The sequence below is a fragment of the Camelina sativa genome, chromosome 3, assembly GCF_030686135.1.
Source record: "Camelina sativa cultivar CO46 ecotype springtype chromosome 3, ASM3068613v1".
NCBI classification, from domain to species: domain Eukaryota; kingdom Viridiplantae; phylum Streptophyta; class Magnoliopsida; order Brassicales; family Brassicaceae; genus Camelina; species Camelina sativa.
The window spans coordinates 15,460,903-15,487,005 of record NC_141882.1 but is presented as its reverse complement, the minus strand read 5'-3'; the positions used below and the strand labels follow the sequence as shown (position 1 = coordinate 15,487,005).

The 26,103-nt window shown below is 42.1% G+C and overlaps 4 protein-coding genes and 2 long non-coding RNA genes across 11 annotated transcripts; 4 read left to right on the top strand and 2 right to left on the bottom strand.

Moving 5' to 3' along the window:
• Positions 1 to 2,231: 2,231 nt before the first annotated feature.
• Positions 2,232 to 5,247, top strand: LOC104777357 (protein NRT1/ PTR FAMILY 4.4). Its single transcript, XM_010501591.3, has 5 exons — positions 2,232 to 2,498; positions 2,647 to 2,864; positions 3,357 to 3,785; positions 3,936 to 4,054; positions 4,150 to 5,247. Exons 1-5 carry the CDS (start codon positions 2,354 to 2,356, stop codon positions 5,027 to 5,029), a joined length of 1,791 nt encoding a protein of 596 aa, XP_010499893.2. The 5' UTR covers positions 2,232 to 2,353; the 3' UTR covers positions 5,030 to 5,247.
• A 1,511-nt stretch (positions 5,248 to 6,758) lies between these two features.
• LOC147946975 (uncharacterized) lies at positions 6,759 to 7,289 on the top strand. The gene has a single exon (XM_087507316.1). The coding sequence runs from the start codon at positions 6,759 to 6,761 to the stop codon at positions 7,287 to 7,289; it is 531 nt and encodes a 176-aa protein (XP_087363442.1).
• Positions 7,290 to 11,505: 4,216 nt separating this feature from the next.
• On the bottom strand, positions 11,506 to 15,241 carry LOC147946974 (uncharacterized). The gene is made up of 2 exons (XR_015593138.1): positions 13,381 to 15,241; positions 11,506 to 13,305 (listed from the first exon to the last, which is right to left on the bottom strand). It is a non-coding gene; the product is annotated as an uncharacterized LOC147946974 (long non-coding RNA).
• On the top strand, positions 14,973 to 20,577 carry LOC104777355 (putative beta-1,3-galactosyltransferase 8). 3 transcript variants are annotated; one of them, XM_019243813.2, is made up of 7 exons: positions 14,973 to 18,595; positions 18,815 to 19,030; positions 19,119 to 19,183; positions 19,275 to 19,517; positions 19,622 to 19,921; positions 20,005 to 20,130; positions 20,222 to 20,577. In XM_019243813.2, exons 2-7 carry the CDS (start codon positions 18,842 to 18,844, stop codon positions 20,259 to 20,261), a joined length of 963 nt encoding a protein of 320 aa, XP_019099358.1. In that variant the 5' UTR covers positions 14,973 to 18,595; positions 18,815 to 18,841; the 3' UTR covers positions 20,262 to 20,577. The 3 variants fall into 3 exon arrangements, with proteins under 3 accessions (XP_019099358.1, XP_087361550.1, XP_087361559.1); XM_087505424.1 differs by having other exon boundaries at positions 20,203 to 20,577; XM_087505433.1 differs by having other exon boundaries at positions 18,526 to 18,595; positions 19,275 to 19,525; positions 20,203 to 20,577.
• On the top strand, positions 20,573 to 24,137 carry LOC104777353 (PHD finger protein At1g33420). Its single transcript, XM_010501588.3, has 3 exons — positions 20,573 to 21,977; positions 22,124 to 23,039; positions 23,132 to 24,137. Exons 1-3 carry the CDS (start codon positions 21,617 to 21,619, stop codon positions 23,961 to 23,963), a joined length of 2,109 nt encoding a protein of 702 aa, XP_010499890.2. The 5' UTR covers positions 20,573 to 21,616; the 3' UTR covers positions 23,964 to 24,137.
• Positions 23,129 to 26,054, bottom strand: LOC104777354 (uncharacterized). Of its 4 annotated transcripts, none has more exons than XR_766264.2 (8): positions 25,674 to 26,054; positions 25,383 to 25,507; positions 25,115 to 25,266; positions 24,843 to 25,006; positions 24,424 to 24,648; positions 24,149 to 24,235; positions 23,340 to 23,481; positions 23,129 to 23,163 (listed from the first exon to the last, which is right to left on the bottom strand). It is a non-coding gene; the product is annotated as an uncharacterized LOC104777354 (long non-coding RNA). The 4 variants fall into 4 exon arrangements; XR_766262.2 differs by having other exon boundaries at positions 23,340 to 23,468; XR_766265.2 differs by having other exon boundaries at positions 24,881 to 25,006.
• Positions 26,055 to 26,103: the final 49 nt, after the last annotated feature.

Below are 26,103 nucleotides of genomic sequence, written 5' to 3'. Positions count from 1 at the left end.
TTGACTATTGTAAGTATAGTGTAAAAGTAGCTTTCGTTTTCTAGCCATTTTTACAATTTATATAGAAAGGTAGTGGGGACCGGTCTAGATGAAAAAGATTCATGTTTGGTTTTGAGTACTAGACTTAAAAAAACAGTTTGTCCCCGGATGCATTTAACTTCTGTTTGGTCAGCCGTTTGAATTTGATTGGTTTTGGACGAGTTTTCTAGAAAGTGTCGATTATTTTCGTTCCACATCCAAAGTTAGGAAGTAGTGGAAACTTGAACAACTAACTAAGTATGTTGTCCATCATTTGTTATGCGTATACATAAAAGTTAAAAACCAGATAAATACAATAAATCCCGTATAAATACAATGAGACACATGGAAATTAGGGGTCAGATATGATGCGGTCGATAGAGCCATCACTTCATGCAAACCAAATCCAACTAATATATATAAGCGCCAAGAGCTCTATCATAATCATTGTCTTTCAAGAATACAAGTTTCAGTCTTATTAAAAAACTTGCATGTATCTAAGAACCTACTGTAGACCTACAAGAAATGCTGGATCACGCCTCTTAGTCTTATATATCATAACATGCATGATATGTATTTGGACCCAAATTCTAAGAGCATCTTCATCCGTTATATAGCCACTTGGATGTCAAAAAAATTAAATAATAATACTTTTAATTTAATTCAATTATTTAATTATTTTTTAGTTTGCTCAACCAATCAAATGATGACAACTATAGACGTTGTGCTTTAATTGTTCTAGGCAGAGACAATTTCTATTCATCTCTCCACCTTTTTTTTTTTTATTTTTTTTATTATTCCAACTTTCTATCAAATATGTCCCATAGAAATGCTGTAACCATATTTATCATTCTCTAATTGTGGACACGTCAGATACCTACCTTATGACATTTCTTTTCGATTCAAATATTCACAGTCCGTTTTTCATAATACTTTTTTTTTATAACATGTTATGATTTAACACATTATAAACATAACAAAAGAAATATAAATAGCAGCATCACTTGGTATAATCATTTTTTCCGAAAAAGAAGATCTGATCTACTTATTGTCATGGGAGGAAAGTTATGGTCGGGATGGGGAATTTGTAATGCCTCCAACTATATCCTGATTTGACTTTCAAGACGGATGAAAAGATCCCACAAACCTTGATCAATGAGTAAAATATTATTGTAGTCTCACGTATGTCACTTTGTATGCCCCCACATTACTAAAGTAATCTGTGCTTAACCTAATAATATATCGCATTGATAAGCCAAATGATGATAACATTGATAAAAATGAAAATCTTAGCCGTATTTTTAATCTATTAGTTTAGATTATTGTTTTATAGTTTTTATCAGCATATAGTATAATATGTAGAATTTTTTTGTCAAAATTAAAAAAAAAAAAAAAAAAAACATAATTGAATACTCCAATTCCAAAATTCTGCGATTTTCTGAATTTTAGCCATTTTTTTGTTGTTTTAAATGTTGGTAAAACTGAATACCTTCGAACTTGATTATAACTTGAATGCATGTCATACATACACATTAATTATCTTCAAGTCCATCAGTTTCGGGTCGACTACACATATGTACGTTAGATTGGTAATTACTTAATCAAATTTTGTGATAATCCATAGAAAAGTGACTTCAAAATTAAATTATGATGATACTATAAACTTGGTTAGTTCTTCTGGATGTGAAGTTTCTAGCTACTATTACTGACGAAAAAGGTTAAACAAACACTGATGGGAAGGGAAGATTCGTCAAAGATTGTCATCATAATCAAATCGCAACTTCATATATCAACCGTAAATGTAAAGAAAACATATTGTAGTAAACAATAGTTTATGCCCCGGAGCCACAGGCCAAAGTTGAAATTTGCTTGTAATGATGATGATGATGCATTTTAAACATATTGGACAGTGGGTCCGTTACTTCCCACTATCACACTAATAAGTTAAGTAAACTTAATTATTTGATACATCCGATCAAACCAAGTTTTAGAAAATAGAAGGTTATGAATAATGCAAAATTACCAACAAAATCAAATAGTATTTTCTAATTAAAAATTAACTTCTCTTTATGAGAGTTCTATTCATTAGAAACATTTATACTTTTCAATATTGAAGTCAAAGTTCTAATTTAAAACTGATGTAGAGTTTTATTTTATTTTATTGTATAATATTTTTATAGTTTCTTTCTCATGAATTTTTAAAGAATGAACGAGACATTATAAGTACCTCCTCGCTCCCCACCTCGTTTATTTATCTTTGTGCCAACTCCTTCTAAAGCAGACCTTATATCTCCCTTTCGTTGACATAATTCAAGAAATTAACATAGAAAGAGCTATGGATGTTCGTGATCTATCTGAAGAAGCTAAAAGAGGACTACACATGTCCGAGGAATCATTGGGCGATCTTTCGGTTGATTCTCGAGGTCGACCATGCAGGCCAAACAAGCATGGTGGTACAAGAGCTGCCGTCTTTGTTCTAGGTATCCTTCCCCTTCTATCGTCAACTTTAACTATGCGCATCGACTAGCTAAACCAGCTTGTTGCATATGGCCGGGATGGTCCATGCTATATATAGGTTATATTGATTGGGATGTGTTTATATTTATCTATCATCTATGTTACGTTCAGGTCTCCAAGCTTTTGAGATGATGGCGATCGCAGCTGTTGGAAACAACTTGATCACATACGTGTTCAATGAAATGCATTTCCCTTTGTCCAAATCCGCAAACCTCGTGACTAACTTCATAGGAACGGTGTTTCTTCTCTCGCTTCTTGGTGGCTTCCTCTCTGATTCCTACCTTGGAAGCTTTCGCACCATGCTCGTCTTTGGCATCATCGAAATTTTTGTATGTTCTCTAGCTAGCTCCCTTTTCACCTTTTCTCATTTCTATTTTAGATGCTCTTGAATATTCTACATCACTTTTCATCTCTAACTAGTAACCGTGATTTAAACGGGCAACTAAAAGTATTTATAGAAAAAAAAGTCAAAAACATTAATTAAAATAAAGTTGTACGTAATGAAAGTGCATTATGAACTAAACCTTTCTTGTTGAAACTTTCGGTTTTTTGGAAAAGCAAATGTGTTGTATAATATAGTTTTATTTTCACTAGGTTATATAATATGTTAAATTGACAATATAATGTTCTTGTAGAAAATAGTACCTCACAATATAGTCTTGGGACGAAATTTACGGCTGCATAATATTAGTTACGTGAACGTCATACACATATCTATGTGTATTTATCTAAGAATTTTAGTTATGAAATATTCGGGTAATGTTGGTTGACAAAAACTAAGAGAAGTATTGGCTAACAAAAACATGTAATCAATAAAACAGGGTTTCATACTATTGGCAGTCCAAGCTCATCTCCCAGAGCTAAGACCACCAGAATGCGACATGAAGGGCACAATACATTGCTTAGAGGCAAACGGTTACAAGGCAGTAACTCTCTACGCCGCACTCTGTTTGGTGGCGTTAGGGAGTGGCTGTCTCAAACCGAACATCATCTCTCACGGTGCCGACCAGTTTCAAAGAAAGGATTTAAGGAAGCTATCGAGTTTCTTCAATGCGGCTTATTTCGCCTTCTCAATGGGTCAACTTATTGCACTTACACTTTTAGTTTGGGTGCAAACGCATTCTGGCATGGACGTTGGTTTTGGTGTCTCCGCGGCTGTTATGGCCGCGGGGTTGATCAGCCTCGTTGTTGGTACTAACTTTTATAGGAATAAACCATCCCGTGGTAGCATCTTCACACCAATTGCTCAGGTAAATTAAGAACCGTATTTTTTTTTTTTTTTTTTAAACTCATAAAATGTATTCATTTCACTTATATATAAACTCAAACATGGCCTTTGATACATTTTGAGGCATATAAAAGAGTTTGATCTTGACTTCTAATTTTTATCGATCGATCAGGTCTTTGTAGCAGCGATCACTAAACGTAAACAGATTTGCCCTTCAAACACAAACATGCTTCACCAACCTTCAATGGATCTCGTTCGTGTCAAACCTCTCCTTCATACTAATAAGTTCAGGTACATTTATAATCTATTTGTTTTTAAACTCTTTACAACAACCGCCAAATTGACAAACTAACTAACTAACTAACCGCTCTTTTCTTGACGTGCAGGTTTCTTGACAAGGCTTGTATCAAGACGCAAGGCAAAGTAAAGGAGAGTCCATGGAGACTATGCACAACCGAACAAGTCCATCAAGTCAAGATTCTGTTATCAGTCATACCGATATTCGCGTGTACTATCATCTTCAACACCATATTAGCTCAGCTTCAAACTTTCTCTGTTCAGCAAGGAAGCTCTATGAACACACACATCACAAAGACTTTTCGAATCCCACCTGCTTCTCTTCAAGCCATCCCTTACATCATTCTCATCTTCTTTGTGCCTCTCTACGAAACGTTCTTCGTCCCACTCGCTAGAAAGGTCACGGGAAACGATTCCGGAATCTCTCCTCTTCAGAGAATCGGCGCTGGACTGTTCTTAGCGACGTTCTCGATGGTTGCAGCCGCATTAGTGGAGAAGAAGAGACGAGAAACGTTCTTGGAACAGAACGTAACGCTCTCGATCTTTTGGATAGCGCCTCAGTTTCTGATATTCGGTTTATCAGAGATGTTTACAGCCGTTGGATTAGTGGAGTTTTTTTACAAACAGTCTTCTCAGAGTATGCAATCTTTTCTCACAGCATTGACTTACTGCTCTTACTCTTTCGGGTTCTATCTTAGTTCTGTTCTTGTCTCGGCTGTGAACAGAGTTACTTCTAGTAATGGTGGAGAAGGTTGGTTAGGAGATAACGATCTTAACAAAGATAGATTAGATCACTTTTACTGGCTCTTAGCTTCATTGAGTTTCATCAACTTCTTTAACTATCTTTTCTGGTCAAGATGGTACTCGTGTGATCCTTCCGCGACACATCATAGCGCAGAAGTCAATAGCTTGGAGGATTTAGAAAATGGAGAAAATAAGGATTCCACGAGGGAGAAGCCTAGAATTTGACTATGTATGTTAGAGATCATCTTGTTGTAACCCTTTAGGAGGGATAATAGAAGGAATCTTTTGAAGATCCTATATGCTTATTAATTCAGTTGTATAATCATATGTTTTGGAAGTGGCGGGGTAGAGTCTTTTTTTGTTTTGTTTTTAATTTTTAATTTGGGGTTTGTAATGATGAAGAGTTAGTTTAAAAGGTTTAGAGAACTTATCTTTTGACTTCATTATGTATCAAGCTAGTTGGTTTTGTGATGTGACTCACTTAAAATTAGTCTCGGGAAGCCGCTATAACTGGCTAAAGCAGCGTTTTTGTTTGGCGATTGGTGTGTTTTGACAAATGAGACAAATGATGAGTCCATGTTGGTGCGTGATTCAGCGCCCTCAACATACCGGTATAAATCATAAATCGAAATTGAGTATTTAAACCGGGAGTTCAGTTTATGTATGGATTCAACCTACAAATGAAGGTTTAGCTCTGTCGAAGAGTCCAGTCCCAGGATGAGAAACCGACTTCCCAGATCGCTTGGCGGCTGACCTAACAAGGAAGAAAAAACTTTCCTAATCTTGGTTTGGACGATTAGGAAAGTAGCTATATTTTGTAATCTAGAAATATACAAATAGAGGGAGATCTCTTCTATGTAATCCATCCAGCAATTAATACAAAAAACCCTAGTTATTCATTGTTCTTGAGCGAAAACCCTAACTTCTTCCTCAAGAGATTTTAATTCCATTTTGCTCACTAGTTTTGATTCGAATTCTTAGAGAGATAACTTTATTAAATTTGTTTCCCCCATCAAACAAATTCATTGTGTGAAACTCAGTTTCTACAATTGGCGCCGTCTGTGGGGACGCTAAGTTCTCAAGTCTTTCTCCCTTACACACGTTCGAAACTTGTCAAGCAAGAAACACCATGTCCTCGCTTTCCAACAACGATGTCACCAACGCCACCGATCCTCAGCGTGAAATCCCTATTAGCGGAGCCTCCGGCTCGCAGGACGTCACCACCAATCCACCTACTGACTTACCTGCCACGATTGTCTATGCGCGTTGAAACCTACGCGCATCGGAGAACCCAGCAGTAAACTCGACTGAAGCTCCCGTCGAAGTAGGGGATGTCGATACTGGCAGTCTCACAACTCTGGGGTCCGACGAGGAACCTCCCGCTGATGGATCTGGCGACAGACAAACTCCCTCGGGGCAAACCATACAACCTTCTCAGCTCATATCTGTGGACGATCTAAGACTCGTGTTCGGGACGATGTCCAAGGATATCCTTCAGGCGATATCCGAAACGAATCGACGAATGGACGCGATGGAACGTCACGCCACCCCTCCACTACAGCAGGATTTTGTGCCACAACAAGTCGCCCAAAGGAGCGGCATCTCAAGCCGAGAACTGTTCCATGATCCGCCGCCCTCGGCCTACCAGTCTCTTGATCAACACGTACCCTCCGTGTTAGCTTCAGGGATGCCACCTCTCATCGGGCAATCCTCTCAGGGCAATCTGACTGCTGATCCCTATCCAGGCCTAGAAGAGATTCACTCCAAAATTCGGGATATGGGGTCACTGTTCCACCGTGCCGTCAGCTCGTCTCCAGAGATCGATAGGATGTTCGAGGCCACGCAGCGAAGTCCGTTCACCAAATGAATCCTGGAAACATACTTTCCAGTCGTAAAACTCAAGCTCCCGTCCTGTGAAGGGAAGAAGGATCCGGTGCAATACATGACCTCGTTCATGGCGACCGTGTCCAAAGCAAGGTTCACCGAGGAACATAGGGATATCGGTTACTGCCAGCTATTCGTTGAAAGCCTAACAAGAAACGCTCTGACCTGGTTCTCTCGACTCCCGGCGAACTCAATTGATAGCTTCACTCAGTTATCGACGGCTTTTTTACGGAATTACCGAGTCTTCATCGAGCGCGGGATTTCCAGCGCCGAATTATGGGAGACGACGCAAGAGCTCGGTGAGCCATTGCGACAGTACTTAACCAGGTTTAAGGAGAAGTATGACAACGTCGCGATCGCTGCCTTCAAGAAGGGGCTTATTCCTGGATCTCCTTTGCAAGTAGATCTCAATATCCGGGAAGCCAAGGACCTGGACGACGCACTCCACAGGGGGTCTCGCCTTGCATACGTCGAAGAAGACAAAGAAAGACGGGCGATCAGGGCTAATCCACCACGCCCAACCTCGACAAAAGAAAAAGCAGAGAAGGCTACCAGGAGCCTCAAAAACATCATGATCCGAGGGATCCTAAGCGGGGGGTAGTGAGTGCGATCTCCGAGGACGGAGCACAGGCTAACACGCCCCAGATTCAGGAGAAGAGCTTTTCTGCGATTTTCACATGTTTGAAGGCCATTCCACGGCTGAATGTAAACATTTGTCCAACTATCTGTACGAAAAATACTTGTCCGGCGAGATTAAGGCTACCTACCAGCCCAAAGCTTTTCGCGGGGGCCGCGGAGGCAGATCAGGATGGTCCAATGCCGGGCGAGATCAAAAGGGCAATAACCCTCCGAACAACGCACAAGGTGAACAACAACAGACACCTCCTATTGCGCAACAGAGCAGCCTTCCACCCGGAGAAGAACTCCCGGGACCATCAAAACGCCAAAAAGGACAGCAAAATGTGCACACAAACCCCTCGCCTCGGGGTCGTATCTCCATGATTATCGGCCAAACCGATGAATGCAAAGATTTCGTTCGTGCGTTGAATAAACGGGCACATCAGATCTGTAGTGCGATCGCAGAGGAAGAACCACTCAGTGCCGACCCCATCACATTCACAAACGAAGATGCCAAGGGGATTCAATACCCTCATAACGACCCCTTTGTCGAGGTCGCAATGGGCGAATTCGACGTAGAACGGGTCCTCATCGATACTGGAAGTATGGTCGGAGAAAATGGGCGTGACACCCGAGCAGATCAAGCAGGAGCCGAGGACGCTGACCGGATACGATGGAGTAGCCAAGATGTCAATGGGCGACGTGAAATTGCAAGTCCGCGCTCGTGGAGTAACTCGCAAGACGAAATTTGTGGTCATAGACGCGCCGGCGATCTACAACACCATTCTGGGATCACCTTGGATCAATTCAATCCAAACATTAGTGGATGGCCAGGACCTGCTCAGTTCTCAAAAAGAAACAGAGGTTGCGAGAGAAGGCATAGCAATTACAGATCGAGGATCATATCATTGAACCCCACAAGCCGGAGCAGGGCCGGCTAAAATCTACGGGATGCCACATTATCCAGGTCAACATAGACGACACGGATCCCTCGCAAACAGTCAGGATATGAGCCGAACTCGAAGATCGGCTCAGATCCGAACAGGTCGCTTTTCTAAGATCCAAATCTTCAACGTTCGCATGGTCCACTAAAGACATGGTCGGTATCAATCCCTCGGTCACATGCCATAGGTTTAACATTGATCCCACGTTCAAACCAATCTGGCAGAAGCGCCGACGTTGAGGGCCAGATCGAGCAAAGGCAGTACAGGATGAGGTCGAACGACTCGTCAAAGCTGATCAAATAATGGAGGTACAATATCCTGACTGGCTAGCAAATCCGGTCGTCGTCAAAATGAAAAACGACAAGTAGAGGGTCTGCATAGATTTCACCGACCTCAACAAAGTCTGTCCCAAGGATTGTTTTCCTCTCCCGCATATCGACCGACTGGTAGAAGCCACCACAGGAAACCAATTGCTTTCGTTCATGGATGCCTTCTCAGGATATAATCAAATCGTAATGCACCCTTCGGATCGTGAGAAAATGGCATTCATAACGGACAGGGGAACTTATTGTTATAAAGTAATGCCGTTTGGATTGAAGAACACGGGGTAACTTATCGGCGAATGGTAAATACAATGTTCGCCGATCTTGTGGGGCAGACAATGGAAGTTTACATCGATGACATGCTAGTCAAGTCCCTAATCGCGGATCAACATATCCAACACCTTGTTGAATGCTTCGATATTCTGGATCGATTCCAGATGAAGCTCAACCCGACCAAGTGACGTTCGGCGTAACTTCAGGAGAATTTTTGGGATACATAGTCACCGAACGGGGTATCGAAGCTAATCTGAAACAAATTGAAGCGGTGCTAGGACTCTCGTCTCCAACTAACAAAAGAGACGTTCAACGCCCAACTGGCCGGATAGCCACGTTAAATCGGTTCATCGCCCGATCCACAAATCGATGTCTTCCTTTCTACCAACTCCTTAAAGGAAATAAGGATTTCCACAGGGAAGACTCCTGCAAGATCGCCTTTAGGCAACTCAAAGAATACTTGACCAGCAACCCAGTGCTCGTCAAGCCCGAGGAGGGAGATACACTATACCTCTACGTCTCGGTTTCCAGCTCGGTAGTTAGTGGAGTACTAGTCCGAGATGATCGTGGCGAGCAGCGACCAATCTTCTACATAAGCAAGGCCCTCAACGACGCGGACACTCGTTATCCGACCCTGGAAAAGCTTGCTCTCGCTATAATCGTTGCTGCTCGGAAACTATGACCTTATTTCCAATCGTATTCCAATGTCGTCTATACCTATCAACCGCTCCGAACTGTCCTCCATAGCCCTCTTCAATCCGGGCGACTTGCGAAATGGGCGATTGAGTTAAGCGAATACGACATCGAGTATCGTTCTCGCCCTAACTTGAAATCCCAAGTAATGGCAAATTTTATAACGGAGCTAACTCTTGAACTTGAGGAAGCTTTACCTAAAGAAGAACCTTGGACGCTATTCGTCGATGGATCGTCTTCCAATCAAGGGTCCGGCGTCGGGATTATTCTCCGATCTCCAACCGGTGAAGTCATCTACAGGCGCTAAAACACAATTTCAGGGCGTTGAATAAAGAAACCGAATATGAAGCCGTGTTGGTTGGGCTACGATTGGCACAAGGACTCGGGGTAGCATCCATTCAGGTCTTTTGCGAGTCGCAGCTCGTTGTAAGCCAGTTCAACGGAGAATACGATGATAGAAATGAATGAATGAAGGCATATCGTCAGTTACTCAGGACTTTGTCTGACCAGTTCGCCTCCTTCAAATTAATCACGATTCCGAGGAGCAAAAACGCATCGGCAGATGCTCTCGCCGCCCTTGCAAGTTGATCCGATCCCGACCTGCGACTGACAATCTCGGTCGAATGTATCGAAACGCCTAGCATCGAATACGTCGGTATCACTCTCGTCATCCATGACGACGCCGAACCCATGGAGACGCAGCGCAGCCCCCAGTCGATTGGCAGCTCGAGATAAAAAAAGTACATCACGGAGGGTAAAGTCCTAGAAAACCGTTGGCAAGCTCGACGCCTAAAAACCCGATGTGCACGTTACGCCATGTTAAACGACAAGCTTTTCCGCCGAACGGATAATGACGGAGGTCCATGAGGGTGATGGTGGCATTATTGGCCCACTATGGTTGCTGACTATGAGGCATTTTTGGCAAAGTGCGAGGCTTGCCAACGCCACGGACCAATGAAACATGTTCCTCTTGAACTGCTAAGCGCGGTCACTGCGCTGTACCCATTCATGCGATGGGCAATGGACCTTGTCGGACCATTGCCTCCGTCGAAATCAAAGTGTTTCCTTCTGGTCCTAACCGACTATTTCACCAAGTGGATGGAGGGTGAATCGTTCCACAAGGTGCAGTCGCTGGATGTAACCAACTTCATTTGGAAAAACATCATTTGTCGCCATGGACTCCCGTATGAGATCGTCACAGACAACGGAACACAGTTCACCTCGCTAATCACCCGACGCTTTCACAACAAATGGGGAATTCGCCTGAGCACCTCGACTCCTCGTTATCCTCAAGGGAACGGTCAAGCTGAGGGCACAAACAAGACCATAATAGATGGGCTGAAGAAGCGTCTCGGACGACGAAAATGAGCTTGGGCGGACCAACTCGATGGCGTACTGTGGTCTTATCGGACCACTCCGAGGTGAGCTACGGGGCAATCTCTTTTTTTGTTAGCTTACGGCATCGAGGCGTTAGCACCAGCAAAAGCAGGAGTGCCAACACTTTGCCGCAGTATGTTGGTCGATAACCCCGATCTTAACGATAGCATGAAGCTCGATCACCTCGACTTCGCCGAGGAGTTACGCGATCAAGCTTTGGTTCGAATCCAGAACTACCAAAACGCAGCCGCCAAGTACTACAACAAGAATGTTCATGAACTGTGTTTCTGCGAGGGCGATCTGGTGTTACGAGAAGTCTACGAAAATACCAAGGAGACAAATGCCGGTAAACTCGGCGCTCGATGGGAGGGGCCATACCTCATCGCAAGGGTAGTTTGCCCCGGGGTATATGAACTTTTGACCACGAAGGGTACACAAGTTAAAAACCCTTGGAATGCGGCTCATCTTAAGCGCTATTACTATTAGATCGCTTTCAAATTTGTTTGTACTAAGAACTGCGACTGGCTTGATCCCAACTTTGGGTATGTAGGCAACTCCTAGTCTTTTATTAAGATTTTGCGAGTACAGCTGGAAAAATAATAATTTCTTCTCATCAAAAAGGAAATCTTATTCACTTTTTAACATTAAAAGTACAAAAAAAAACAAAAAAAAGGGTACAAAGTCTGATATGTAAATCGCCTTTAGTAAAAAAAGAAGAAGGAGTATTATTACCGAATCATAACAACTTGACTTCGATCTCCGAATTGTGATCCCCTCCTGTGATCTCAAACTCCTTGGCGAGTTACAGGCGTAGAGCTTGTGAGGTCGGACTCCAGTGGCTCCTCCACGATTAAACCTTCGAGGTAGCATCGCCAGCTCTGCCGTTCTCGCCTTAGTTCCTCGAGCCGGGCTGTCAGCACTTCTACACCTCTAGCTGCCATCTCTTCGAGGAACGCGCACGGACCTTCTATAGTGTTGCTTTCTCGGAAGTGGTGATCCGTGGATTCCAGATGGAGGACATACCGTCTCAGCCTCTCTATGCAACCCCGATAGGCATGGATCTCCGTGATGTGCAGATGTTCAGATTCACCCAGCGGTTCGTAGTCACCCTCCAGCAGATCGGGTATCAAGGTCCTGGCGACCTGTTCTTCACAGCGAGTGCGATCAACAAGCAGTCGGGTCATGCGTCAGTTCGCTAGATAGAAACCGAAGGCGATGAGTTCGTCTAGAACCGCGATAGTTCCCTCTAAGCGGCAGAGTTGGTAGATGAGGTCGTATTTTAGGCGGAACGCCTTTATATACGAACCCATCCTTTGACAGCAAGCTCGATACCTTTGAGTTTCTCTTTGCAATGGGCTCTCTTCCTGATCTGCTAAATCAGGTCCAACGATAGCAAGCTCGCGAGATTGAGAAGCAGTCGCGCTTTCTAAGGGGAGGGCAGCATCTGAAGCTTCGGGATCAAAACCACTAACCCCGGCGGCAGTTAACTCTCGAGCTCGCCTTAACCACGCCGATCGAGTCATAATAGGCAGGTTTTTTCAATCTATTCTTCTGGAATTTGGTTGTGGGATGCTCAACACCAATTAGATCATAGGGAAATACACGCCGCGTCTCGAGGTACTCCCACCAATCATATCACATTGCGAAACCACGTTCGCATTCAAGGGACTACCACGTCCATCCAGTTCGAAATTGAACGAATCGACATCTTGGCCAGATGATCGATCTGCCTGATTCTGTGATAAAACTCCAACGCGAGATAGTTCGAACGTAGAGAATTCATTTCTTTTTGAATTGTTTCGCAAGTTCCGGTTCGGACGGATATGTAAGTCGAAACCAGAATTTTAAATTTCGCCGTCCGACCTCCAAACAGGGACAAAGGAGGTAAGCCGAAGTCTTGTACGTCGCCCTCCGCTAAAGCGCATATACGCTCAGGTTAAATTACGTAATAAGGATTACTCGATGTAAATCGGGAGACGTACCGTTTCGTGTAAATTTATGAATAAATAAAATTTTTTTATTGCAATATGATTCGTCAAAACATTACATCTTCGTTTAATCGAAAAACAAATAGGGAAATCAAGGGATGACTGTACATCAGCTACTCGGAGCTCAGAACAATCCCGACTGCAATCTTTTGAGTATCCGCTTTAAAACGTTTTGGCATGGGCCATAGGAGTTGGAGTCCCGTCTTCTCCCATTCGTCAGGACGAGATTCCAGTGCCCTGATTTTCTGCTCAGCTTCGTCGAGGCGACTGACGGTTCTTTTCCTCTTCGCCTTCAAAGTAGCAACCTCGTTTTCCAAAGCAACTAGGCGGTCGTCGATCTCATTTTTCCTTAGGCGATGATAGTAAAGTTTGTGACATTGTTCCTGATGCGCTGTTTCAATCTACAGATTAAGGACAAATAAAACGTAAGCAAAAGACTATCAAGTCTAAAGAGGAAAGTGGATTGAGAGGTTTACTTGGTGAATAAAAGCATGAGCTGCAGCGGCTTCCACGCGAATTATAGCAATCATTACAGTACGTGATTAAGCAAGGAGGCATATCTGCTACCCTATCAAGTCCGTTTTCAATCCAGAATTTGGGATGGGATTCGAGTAACTTTAGTTCAAACAACAAGTCATCCTGCGTTCGTTCCACCCCGTTCGCGGTATTCAGCATGGCGCTCTTCAATGCAACAAAAGAAATTCTCGAGATCCGACCTCGCCTCCAAACTAACACGGAACATTAACATCCATGAAATTCGAGTGTTTGGGTAATAGGGCATTACCCTATCAATAGCTTTCGAGTTCGAGAATGTTGGAACATCATTCCCAACCTTAGCACGAGAATTGACGCTGCCAACTTAACTTGCCATTGTCTCTGCAAAATTCTGTCCCAGTTGCTGTTTATGCACAACTTGGGATGAATTCGGGATATTTATACTGAATCTAAGGGGTAAGATTTGGGAAGTTTGTCGTTCTTCTCCCTGAGATTACCTTTTTGCTACAAAGGAAATTTTCAATTAAAGTATTTAGGAAATTAAGCCAGAAGAAAGGAAAATCATTCAGCCGCAAAACGGGCAATATTCTTAAAACAGGTAAAAATCAATGGAGGCCAAAAAAAAAGTAAGCCTCAACATATTTATGTCTTAAACAATAAAAGCCTGATCAGTTCGGAAGAGTGTCAGAAAAGTGAGCCTTGAAAGTCTCCGCATTCGATCCGTGAGGATCCCTAACGGAGTCTGGAGCATGAGTCTCCGAATACGGAGACATGTTCAAGTCGCCCTACTCCAGTTCCAACACATTCAGGGCTTCGCCATCCTCAAGAGCTTTCGTTCTCCTTTCCTTAATCTTGGAGACCAGTTCGTTGGGAATCGTTGTCCCTGTTTCCAGGAGGAATTCCACGGTTAAGAATATCCTCCTTTAGACCAATTGCTCGGTCAGGTAGGATTTTACCTTATCCAAAAGGCGTTGGGCCTCTTTCGCAGTTCCGTCGACTTTGCACCACCGATCGTGACAGAGTCGAGCTATCTCCGAGATGAGTTTCCCTCTTTGAGCGTCGAGTTTTTGAAGCAGTTTAGACTTCTCTGCCTCGAGGGTCTTCTCCTTTGATTCCAACTCTTCGATTCTCCTTTGGAGACTTTGATAAGCCTCCCCCGTCTCAGCAAGTGAACTCTCCAGCCTAAGGATCTTTTCTTCCTTGAGCTTATCTGCAGCTCGGAGATGTTCCAAACATTCCTTCACTTTATTGAATTCCAACTCCGAGGCTGTCGCAGATTTAACCTTTCTGTCATAAGCCAGGGTAAGCGAGCTGATATGGACGACAGTCTGTACCACGCGAAGAATACTGGGTCAGATAGGAATTGAAGAGAACAGATTTACCTCGAATGCAGATTAGACAGCATTTAGGAATTGCTCCCGGTATGTGAGATCGCCCACATGCGGAAGCATGGTTGGAGACAGGGTCAAGTTGCTGCAGAGTTCACCGCTGGCTGCTCTGTTACAAACAAGAGGAGTATCTCCAAAATAATCGAAGGCGAATTTGTCAGTTCACTTGTTTGTTTGTTTGACCCGGAAGCGGTCATGCAATTCGAGTTCGACATTCTCCGTGGAGCATTTCCGATTTACTTTCTTTTTCTTCTTCTTCCCAGTGTTGCTCATTTCTGGAACATTTTGGGTTGGAGATTCCGATTGAGTCGCCTCGAATTCTGTCGAAACGACCTCGGGCATGTCGCCCAGAAGTTGATTAGAAAGGGGAGGATCATCCTGACAGGTATCATCGATTGCTTGGTCGTCTCCGAACCTCTCGATGTCAAGGAATTCATCTCCTGGATGCTCGTTCTTGGTTTGCTCTGGGTTGAGATCGATGCTCATTTGCCCACGATTTGGGGTGGCGGATTGAAGTCCGCAAGTTGGCAATTACCGTTGTGGGGGCGTTAGACGACTGGCCCAGCTTGCTGGCATGCTAACAAAACGAGTTCTGGTCTTTCCCATTGCGTTTTCAACATGGATACGAGTTATACAATCCCACCGACGGTCGACTCCGGCGAAAAGCGTGTTCTTGATTAGTTGGGATTATTTTGAGAGTCTCTTCGCTGAGCTGGGGCGATCAGCAAAATTAAGATAAAACCAAATCAGGTCAGACCACATATACACGACTTGACGATAAGATGAGTGAATTAATACCGGGCGAACTGTTCCACACTCTCCATTTGCCACACTGAGGACTCTCAAAGGAACGTTCATCCACTCGGACGAAGAAATATCGAGCTGCCCATTTCTTGAAATTGTTGACCTTCTGGCCAGGTAGAAAGTTATGAGCCGGTTTCATGTTCACAACCCAGCCGGCTTGGTATTTTAGGCTTTTGAAATTTGTCATCTCTTCGAAGCCTTCAATGCTGACGTATATCCTAGCCTAAGCCGCGAGAGTAAGTGTGGCAACGAAGTTACAAACGCTACCAGGCGTAAGTTGGCAGATTGGAATTCTGCGACGATGGGTGTATCGGGTCAGCAGATTCGGATGGGGGAACCACAAGCGACATTGGGTGAAATAATCTTCGTATAAGCAAATGAACCCTTTCGGAGGATTCCAAGGGCGTTGATGGTCACCGGGTATAATGATGTGCACGCCGCAATTATAGAGCCCGCAAGAGTTCAGCATTTCTCGAACACTATTAACAATGGAAAGCGTTTTCTCGCCTTCGACCTCGCCATTATGATTTGAGATTGGGAGGATATCTTCAATCATGACTCCCCAGTCAACGGCGCGAGCTTCTTCCTCGGTTAAATCATTTGATGGGAGATCTGATTCTCTCGGAGAGTTACTGTTACGACTGCGACTCCTCCTGCTGACCGGAGGATGGATCTGGGAGGACGAAGCTCCATGAGATCTGGAACTCGAAGGTAGCTCGAAATCCAATCTAACAACTCTTTCGTTTGACTCTGAACTAGCCAATCTAGGCGATCGTCGATTAGCATTGCGACGGATTAACTGTTCACTCTCAGTATCGGATAATGAAACGGGAGTCGAAGTGCTGGTCATGATGGTCGTCGGAGAGTGTGGAAGAAGTCGTAAAATTCACAGGGATAAAATTAACAGAAATAAGAAAGCAACAAAGAGGAACAGAACGAATACCTTTTTTGCGGTTTGGCGAAAAGTGAAAACAAGAATGAGAAAGAAGTATTTAAACGAGCATTGGGGTCGGCAACCCTACGCGTTGTCATTATGACCTATGCAACTTTTCAGCTTCCGACCTAACCGACGCGACGTATGAGACACGCGTCGTATCAGCATTGGATATCGGAAAAAGCACGGAGATTTGGGTAAATTGATTCAATTTCCATATAGTTTAGATCGGATATTTCCTTTCTATAGTTCGAATATTCACATTAATCTCTACGAATACTCCGAACTGGGGGGACTAATTGTTGGTGCGGGATTCAGCACCCCCAACATACCGGTCTAAACCATAAATCGAAATTGAGTATTTAAACCGGGAGTTCGGTTTAAGTATGGATTCAACCTACAAATGAAGGCCCAGCTGTGTCGAAGGGTCCAGTCCCAGGATGAGAAACCGACTTCCCAGATCGCTTGGCAGCCGACCTAACAAGGAAGAAGAAACTTTCCTAATCTTGGTTTGGACGATTAGAAAAGTAGCTATATTTTGTAATCTAGAGAAATATATAAATAGAGGGAGATCTCTTCTATGTAATCCATCGAGCAATTAATACAAAAAACCCTAGTTATTCAATGTTCTTGAGCGAAAACCTTAACTTTTTCCTCAAAAGATTTTAATTTCTTTTTGCTCACTAGTTTTGATTCGAATTCTTAGAGAGATAACTTTATTGAATTTGTTTCCCCCATCAAACAAATTCATTGTGTGAAACTCAGTTTCTACTGTCCATAGATTTAAGACATCTTTGGAGTTGGAAAGAGATATGGGCCGTGTTCGTTTTATGGTCGCTGCATCAGCGATCGGCGATGGAAATTTAGACGTAATAACAACAGAAAAAATGGTTGATAAATGGAGGAGGTGTCACTGCGACTAATTTTAGAGGGAATACCGGTGTTATCTGTGTCGTTAAAAAATAACGACGATCGTTATTTTAGACGCTGCAACTACATTTAGAGGTGTTGCCGGTGTCTTCCGTGTTACTCCCCACATACTTATCACGCAATTTAGTTATTATTTTTTGTCGCAGAGCACTGACTGAGCGACTACAAAACGAACACGGCCCTCTATTCACATAGATATTGACATCATCAGGTAAAAGATAGAGTGAGGTAAGCATCATTAGCATCATTGGTTGTAACCTTTGGACCGACAGAGAAGGTCCACACAACTCACTGCTCCATTGCTGCAGCTCACTCACTACTAGTAGTGTATTTCACCACTACATTTCAATATATGATTTTTTTGTTTTTGTGTGATTTCAGCATCATCATTGACTTTGGAAAGAAATATATAGCATACTCATTATTCTGCTTAACCTTTAATTGAACGATACATATCTAAAGGGCTTTACCTTAAGGTTGTAAGACTTTTGCAGCTCAGTCCACGAATGTTTCCAGCCTCTACAAGATGGACCGACCCAATTTGATATATGTTTGTTTCACTAGGAAAGTGAGCTCTTTACAAGCCACATTTGTAACTTGTAAGAGATAACTAGATTTTGTTAGCTATGTTTGAGTCAGTTTCTGAAGAATATAGTGAAACTTGAGAAGAGAGAATTGTTAAAAATTTAGATGACTAAAATAGTATTTACAAGCATTAAACATATGCTACAACGTCAGGTTACATATGTATCACATTAATGCCAAGTTCTGGGTATCTCTGATCAAGAAGTTGAGTCATGTGTTGCGGAAGCCGCACAAAGCGCATCCAAATATGTTAGCGCCTAAAATGTTGTGTAAAAATGAAGAAGTAGAGTTTTGTGGGATTCTATTTTTTCTTTTTTTTTGTAATATCTGCTATATGCAAATAGTTAGTTGGAACATGCACATTGCATGACAAGACAGTCAGATTGAGAAAGAGAGAGAAGCAAAACATAAACGCCATTCCCGTTCTGCAACTACATTCTTGTTTTCATTTTATATAAATAACATCTCATGAACATACAGAACTTGTTTCTTAGTTTGACAGGTCTCATATCCTCAGAATTCAGTTCCTTTGGTGCCTCACATGCGCTTATAGAGGTATGTTCATGATTCTCAAGCATCGATATTTAGAGTCAAGTTTGTTAAGATTATCAATTCTTGTGAAAATAGAGCCTAGTTACTGTAAGAATTTGAGTTCCTTGATGTAGCTTTCTAGCATCATCATATTCATATAGTATGGTAATGGCATGTAAAATACAGAGACAAGTAAGTATATTGATTATGCTTCATCCTCATCATCACAATGATGTTCTATAGATTTAGCACTAAGGAGGCGCAGAAGAGATGAGGGCTAAAGCTGCTTCAGGGAAAGCCATAATAGTGCTGTGTCTTGCTAGCTTTCTTGCAGGCTCACTGTTCATGAGTCGAACTTTGAGTCGCTCTTACATATTTGAAGAAGAGGATCACCATCTCACAAAGCATCTGTCTACTAAACATATAGAGATTCAAAAGGACTGCGATGAACATAAACGCGTAATAAACCCTTCTATACTTTAATTAACACGTGCTCATGTTCATGTATATGCTCACTAACCACACGTGTTTTCTCTTTGTTAATCAGAAATTGATAGAAAGCAAATCCAGAGACAGAATAGGAGAAGTATCCAAAACCCACCAAGCAGTAAAGTAATAAAACCATATTCTTTCCTATGTTTCCTTACATAGTTGAGACAGAGTAGGTACGAAATCTGATTTTTTTTCTGTGGTTTATAAATAGATCATTGGAGAGAACAATGTCAACGTTGGAGATGGATTTAGCAGCAGCACGTACCAGCGACAGAAGCAGTGAGTTCTGGAGCGAACGGTCAGCGAAAAACCAGAATCTACAAAAAGTGTTTGCAGTGATAGGCATCAACACAACATTCAGCAGCAAGAAAAGACGAGACTCGGTGAGGCAAACATGGATGCCAACAGGAGAGAAGCTAACAAAAATCGAGAAAGAGAAAGGGATTGTTGTAAGGTTGTGAAGTAAGCCACAAATATCCTCAATTCACTACTTTAAAATCACAATAACCAAAAGACCGTCATGTAAAACAGAGAAAAGTTTGGATTTTTATTTGCCAGGTTTGTGATAGGACACAGTGCAACACCAGGAGGAGTACTAGACAAAGCCATTGATGAAAAAGATTCAGAGCATAAAGATTTCTTGAGACTAAAACACATTGAAGGATATCACCAACTCTCAACAAAGACAAGACTCTACTTCGCAACAGCAACTGCGATGTATGACGCAGAGTTTTACGTGAAGGTAGACGATGATGTTCATGTCAATTTAGGTATGCTCGTTACAACACTTGCGAGATATCAATCAAGACCGAGGATTTACATTGGTTGCATGAAGTCTGGTCCTGTTCTTTCACAAAAGTAAGGAAAAAGAAGTGACCTTTAAATAGCAAATTTGAAACCATTGGATGCAACAACTGACAAAAAGAAGTTTGGAAATGTAGGGGAGTAAAGTATCATGAGCCAGAGTTTTGGAAATTTGGAGAAGAGGGTAACAAGTACTTTAGGCATGCGACTGGACAGATTTATGCAATCTCAAAGGACTTAGCTGCATATATCTCCACTAACCAGTAAGTTTTCAAATCCATGATGTAAAATTAGTTTACTCTTTTGGGGGATTATGGAAGGAAATGATTCAGTAGTGGACATGATGTTTGCAAGGGAATACTGCACCGGTACGCGAACGAGGATGTGTCGTTAGGAGCGTGGATGTTAGGGTTAGAGGTGGAGCATGTGGACGAGAGGTCAATGTGTTGCGGAACACCACCAGATTGTCAGTGGAAAGCACAAGCCGGGAACGTGTGTGCAGCGTCGTTCGATTGGTCTTGCAGTGGGATATGTAAGTCTGTTGATCGAATGGCTCGTGTACACCCAGCTTGCGCGGAAGGAGACACACTTCTCGCTAATTTTCGCTTCTTGTATTGAGGTTTCACTTCAAACTTTGCTTAGTTAAAAGAATAATGAAGATAAAATAGTAATAAAAATAAAAAACATGAGACCACATGACTTTTTTTCTTTTTGTTTGGTGTGGAAAAATTGGTGTTTTCTTTGTCTTTTGGAAAAATTGGTTCTTAAGTTTATGGGTTTTTTTTGTTGGGTCAATTGGATAAGTCAAGGATTTAAAATTATTTAGCAAGAAAGGAGATAATTGTGCCGGTTAAGGAGATAATCAACTCTTTATTATGTATGCTTAATCAAAGCTGAGCTAATAAAGTATTTATTCACATTTATGTAATAATTCTTTTAATAAATATATATATAACTAAAAATCTTGATTTTTTCTTTTAAATAAACTTTATAACCAAAAACAGGGGGAAGTAATGTAAATCACTGGATTTTTTTTTTGGATTTGCTTAAATCATTGGCTTATATTTTATTTTCAAACAAAACCAAAAGAAAATCACTGGATATATGTGATTTTTTTAAAGTTTGGATTAAAGAAATTTCCACAAGAGGGTCACAATCGGAATTGGATTAGGACTTTACTAAATAGGCTAATTAAGCAGAGAGGTTAGTACGGCTACTTTAGTAATTTAATATTTTTTTTTAAAAAAGGAGAATCAAAACGAAAGAGAAGTCAAATAAGGAAAAGAAAAAAAAAGGCTTGGAGAAAAAGAAATCGAAACCGCCTCGAATTTGGAATCAGTGGATGGGTCCCACTCCCTCCTCCAGAAATTGGTGAGTAAAAATAAAATAAAAAGAAAGAAACAAAAATAATAAAAAGCATATCTTCCTTTGTTCTCTCTCTCTCTCTCTATCCCTCTCCCCACCACCATCAGAAGCGGTCAAGCTTTTTTAGTCAATACCCCCTAAAAACCCTAAAATCTTCCTCTCCCCCCCCCCCCAAAACTTTTGAGAGGGAAATCTCTCCGCCAAAAAAAAACAACACTCCCCGTCTAAAAAATCTCTTCACCTTCTCTCTTCTGTATCGTAAATCTCAAATCTCAAATCTCAAATCTCTCTCTCTCTCTCTCTCTCTCTCTCTTTTACTGTATCTTTTTTCTTTCTAAGTTTTTAGTTTTTAGTGTCGGAAAAACAAAACCCTTTGTTACGGTCATGGCGGTGATGAACGGTTGTAGGTCGGCGAAGCGAGCGAGGCGTTGCAACAGAATCTCTGCCGATCTCTACGATTTCTCTACTTTCCCCTCCGATCACACCAACGGCGGCGATTCCACCACCACCACCTTGCCGCCGTTCCGCGACGTTGTCAGAACTTTCCTCGCTACCCACGCGCGTGTCACTTTCCCTCCCTCGACGCTCTTATCGAGCTTGATGACGTGGCAGATCATGCTCAGGCCTGGGGTTTCGACGGACGGTGCTTCAGATCTCTCTTCTAAGGTCGTCTCTCTCGACGTTGTGGAGGAGGATGTCACGAGATCCTCTAGATCTGTCTACTGTGACCACTGCCGAGTCGTTGGTGAGTCCACGTCCTTACAGATTCCTCAAAAAAAAGTTCCAAACTTTTTCTCTTTTTAAAAATAAAGTTTTTTCACCTGTTATCATGGTGTGCGCATGCATTAGATTGAAAGCAAATACTGAGCTAAATCTCTTTGTTTTTTCAAGGTTGGAGTAGTCATCCAGTGTGCAGAAAGAGGTATCACTTCATCATAAGGTCTCGAGGAGACACTAAGGCTTGCTCGAGGTGTGGTAATACTCAGAATTTCTCTGAAGGCAGCAACTGCAAGTGGTGCAGCTTGGCTCTGGATATTGAAGACTGGGTTTACTCTCAGCTTGAAGACAACACTCACCTCCTTCACGGTGTCATCCACTCCAACGGCTTTGCTCATCTCTTGTCTCTCAACGGGAGGGAAGGTGGCTCTGGTTTTTTGACTGGTCGTGCCATTATGGACTTTTGGGACAGGCTTTGTTCCTCCCTTGCTGTTCGTAAGGCAAGCGTGATGGATGTGTCAAGGAAGTACGGCATGGATTACCGGTTGCTTCATGGGATCACTAGAGGGTGCTCCTGGTACAGTGAGTGGGGTTATGAATTCAAATCTGGGAGCTATGCACTCAAAAGGGAAGCTTACCACAGTGCGGTGGATACTTTATCTGAGATGCCTCTCTCTGAGTTTTTGTACCAGGGGAGGAAACCAAGAACTCAGCTCCACTCCACTATTGGCTTCTACCAATCACTCTCGTGCTCAGAGCTTGTGACTGTGAAAGACCTCTTCTCCTTTCTGCTACAGCTGATTCGTGAGAACCGATCAAAACCTACATCATCCAAGTCTTCTGTACTGTGTGCTTGGTCGAGGAGTGATGTGGAACGTGTACAGCAAGTCATGATTAAGATACTGAAAGCTGCAGGACGTCCACGACCCAAATGGGTTACAAGGTGGGCTCTCAAAAGGTCTGTTTGCAAAACAGGCTCTCCACAACTGATTGATTACTGTCTCAAGCATTTTGGAGGGGTTTTGGCGGATGATGGATCTCAAGTTGTCCGCTCCCGTTGCAATCCTGGTTCCAACGATTTTGAGTACAGGTAAATTTTCAAGAGATGTCTCTTCTTATTCTGCTCGGGTTGGTTGGTTTCCAGTGTTAATAATTATCTTAAACTTTACTTATGAACTTCAGGCTTGAACCTGTCAGCAATGTGCACCGCTTATCTAAACAAGAAGTAAATAATGTATCAGCGGAGCATGTCAAACAAGACTTAAGATATTTGTATGAAACTTTATTGCACCCACAAACCATGGCCGAGTTTAGGTCTCGGGCTACAAGAGATAAAATGATTGATGCAGCCACGAAAATACTAGACTGTAAGCATTTCATAAAAGATCACCTGTCTAGCACAGTGAACCCCTTTGCAATCAACCTCTGGTGCTGTGTTGAGCTTTCCGATGAGTCCAAAGAATGCCCAGCCCCTCCACCTGAACTGTTGGTTTTGCCATTGAATGCTACTGTTTCTGACCTGAAAACCGAAGCTGCTAAGGCTTTTCAGGAAGTGTATGCAATGTTCAAGAGGTTCGAAGTTGAGGAGCTCCTAGGTTATGGCTCTCTAGATGACTCAATTACCCTGAAATTTCTAGTTGGCACAAATGGGATTGTACGGGTTAAGGGGAGATGCTCAAAACATGGGCTCCTTCGATACCGCATGGAGAGAGGGGTAGATAATTGGAAAGTTGATTGCAAGTGTGGCACAAAGGATGATGATGGTGAGAGGATGTTGGCTTGTGATGTGTGTGGCGTGTGGCACCATACTAGATGTGCTGGGATCAAGAACGCCGATGAACTACCTTCCAAGTTCCATTGTTTCAGATGCATTGATATGTACAGCAAGAGACCAAAGCAATCTGACAATGAGCGTGGTTCTAGTCAAGTGCCCAAAGCTGGCTTCGTTTGTAGAGGTGAGTCAGCTGCTATGGGCAGTGGATCTAATTTATCCGTAACACTTAGTGTAGGCTGACTGTATTTATGATCGTTCTGTATATAGGTTATTTTCTAGGCACAAAACTGCAAGTGGCTTAAGATTTCTACCCGTGATTGTAACATATTACCACTTCAAGAATTCAATCCTAAATCTGAAGTGTTGTTATCGTGGGAAAATGACATTTATGAAGGACTAATGTTTATGATGCCAGAATCATTTACCTTTCCTCTTTTTTTACTTGCTTCATATCTGCACTTTACTCTTAAATCTCATATCTCCCACATTCCTCTGCCTTGGGTTGCCCAGATCTGTTATAAGCACACAAGAAGCTCAAAGATAAGACTCCTGCTTAAAAAACAAAAATCATACAAGAGAAACCAAGTACTAAGATTACTAATTTCCTACACCAAAAGTATCATAAATAATGCAAACCACTTGAACAATCTCAGCAATTATTAAAAGCATGTCATTGCATCTCATTGACGCCAGATTCTACCTTCTTACTCAGCGCTGCAAAACTTCTTGAGTTACTTAACAATCAAGCTAGACTTGCTTCTCTGAAATGATCTTTCTCTTGCACAGTTTCTTCAATAATTCCATTAATGAATGTCTTGGCTGAAACAAAGTTTGTCAAATAATAAACACCCTCAGAGGCAATTTTGGCCTTCCTCCAGTATAGCCGGACGAACTTGAGGTTGTAAAGCAAGTGAAGAGGATTTTCCTGCAATTGCAGATCAAACAAAGTAATTTTATCAGTAATCACTATATAGAAACAGTGAAAAGGAATTCTAAGAAAAAGATTCTTTGATAAAAGCAGCCTCGAGGCTTTGAATAACAGTTTGACCTGGAAAGAATTTACACCACAGAAAAAATCAAAATATTACAACTAGACCTTAGAGATTGGAGAGAGCATACCTTGACTGTTACATATATGAGGAAGGGAAAGAACACACCTGCTTTAGCCAGACTACGGTTCATCTACTTTGATGCATCAGGTTGCTAATGAGCGTGCAACAGCAAAGCAGCTTGTCGAGAGGACTTTTGAAGGAGTTGATTTCAGTAATATCATTCTCTGCAAGCTACACGAAAACCGAGGTTAGGCAACCATTTATAATTGGAGCACCAGATAAATCTTGCACTTGAATCAACTTTGTGTTAAAATAAACTGGAAATAATGCACAGCTTACCAACAAATGACCATCATCATGAAACACCAAAGGTATAACCAAATTCCCAGGCGTCAAGCACATTCTAAGCAGTTGTGTATCTTGTCGACAACCTCGTTGGAAGGTGGGAAAGCCCTGATAATAGTTTTTTCCTTAACATACTTCTGCAAACCCTACAATGACCAGAAATATAGATATTAGCGACATCATCATAAAAAAGTTGCTGATGACAGAAACAAAAAAAGAGAGGATATTCATGTGATGGGCAACACAGGGTAATCAACCTAACCTCTAAGGCGCAATCAATATTTTCATCTTGTCTCATAAAGGCCGTTTCCATGGAAACAAAAATTTCTGAAGCTTATTGCTCATCGTATCATGATCCATCGCTTAGAACGAAAACGATGGAAGAATCTGCGATTCATCAATTCGATTGGTTTTATCAGCACAAATACCACAAAATACAAAGCCATACAAGAACGAACCACAAAATATAACTCCGAATCATAAAACAACCTCCGCTTTGGAGAATCTTTAAGAATCGGAAAGTCAAATTCGACTAAATTGGTCGGTTTCATACCTTAAGATGAATCGAACGAGATCCATCGAAGCAGCACCAACTTCACTCATTTGACGAAAATCATCGAATTGAACAAATTGATTACGGCGCGACTCCATGAGGATTGAAACCCTAATAAACCCCTAAAATATCATAATTCACTCGACGGCAAGATTGAATTGATTATAAAAAAATTAACAATTCAACGGATTCAAAACGAATCTTCATTGGGAGCTCTAATCTCTTTCTCCAATGGTTTTGGAACTAGAAGCAGCCATGTGAAAACGATAAAGAAGAAGAAGAGAAGAACCGTGAAGAAGATGAAGATGAAGAAGAAATCGCTGTCTGCAACAGAAAGAAGACAATTTGTTTCAGGGAAAAAGAGTTAAGACGAAGTTAAATGCACCGTTAATTGTTAGGTTTTCAGTTTCACGGAAGACTTAATGGGCCG

What these genes read in the sequence shown, in the direction of transcription:
- LOC104777357 (XM_010501591.3), top strand. Translation starts at nt 2,354, where the DNA reads ATGGATGTTCGTGATCTATCTGAAGAAGCTAAAAGAGGACTACACATG. An exon ending in AGCTGCCGTCTTTGTTCTAG is followed by an intron (nt 2,499 to 2,646) that starts GTATCCTTCCCC and finishes TGTTACGTTCAG; the next exon opens with GTCTCCAAGCTTTTGAGATG. An exon ending in TCTTCACACCAATTGCTCAG is followed by an intron (nt 3,786 to 3,935) that starts GTAAATTAAGAA and finishes TCGATCGATCAG; the next exon opens with GTCTTTGTAGCAGCGATCAC.
- LOC147946975 (XM_087507316.1), top strand. Translation starts at nt 6,759, where the DNA reads ATGGCGACCGTGTCCAAAGCAAGGTTCACCGAGGAACATAGGGATATC.
- LOC104777355 (XM_087505424.1), top strand. Translation starts at nt 18,842, where the DNA reads ATGAGGGCTAAAGCTGCTTCAGGGAAAGCCATAATAGTGCTGTGTCTT. An exon ending in GGTCCTGTTCTTTCACAAAA is followed by an intron (nt 19,922 to 20,004) that starts GTAAGGAAAAAG and finishes TTGGAAATGTAG; the next exon opens with GGGAGTAAAGTATCATGAGC. An exon ending in GCATATATCTCCACTAACCA is followed by an intron (nt 20,131 to 20,202) that starts GTAAGTTTTCAA and finishes ATGATTCAGTAG; the next exon opens with TGGACATGATGTTTGCAAGG.
- LOC104777353 (XM_010501588.3), top strand. Translation starts at nt 21,617, where the DNA reads ATGGCGGTGATGAACGGTTGTAGGTCGGCGAAGCGAGCGAGGCGTTGC. An exon ending in TGACCACTGCCGAGTCGTTG is followed by an intron (nt 21,978 to 22,123) that starts GTGAGTCCACGT and finishes TGTTTTTTCAAG; the next exon opens with GTTGGAGTAGTCATCCAGTG. An exon ending in TCCAACGATTTTGAGTACAG is followed by an intron (nt 23,040 to 23,131) that starts GTAAATTTTCAA and finishes TATGAACTTCAG; the next exon opens with GCTTGAACCTGTCAGCAATG.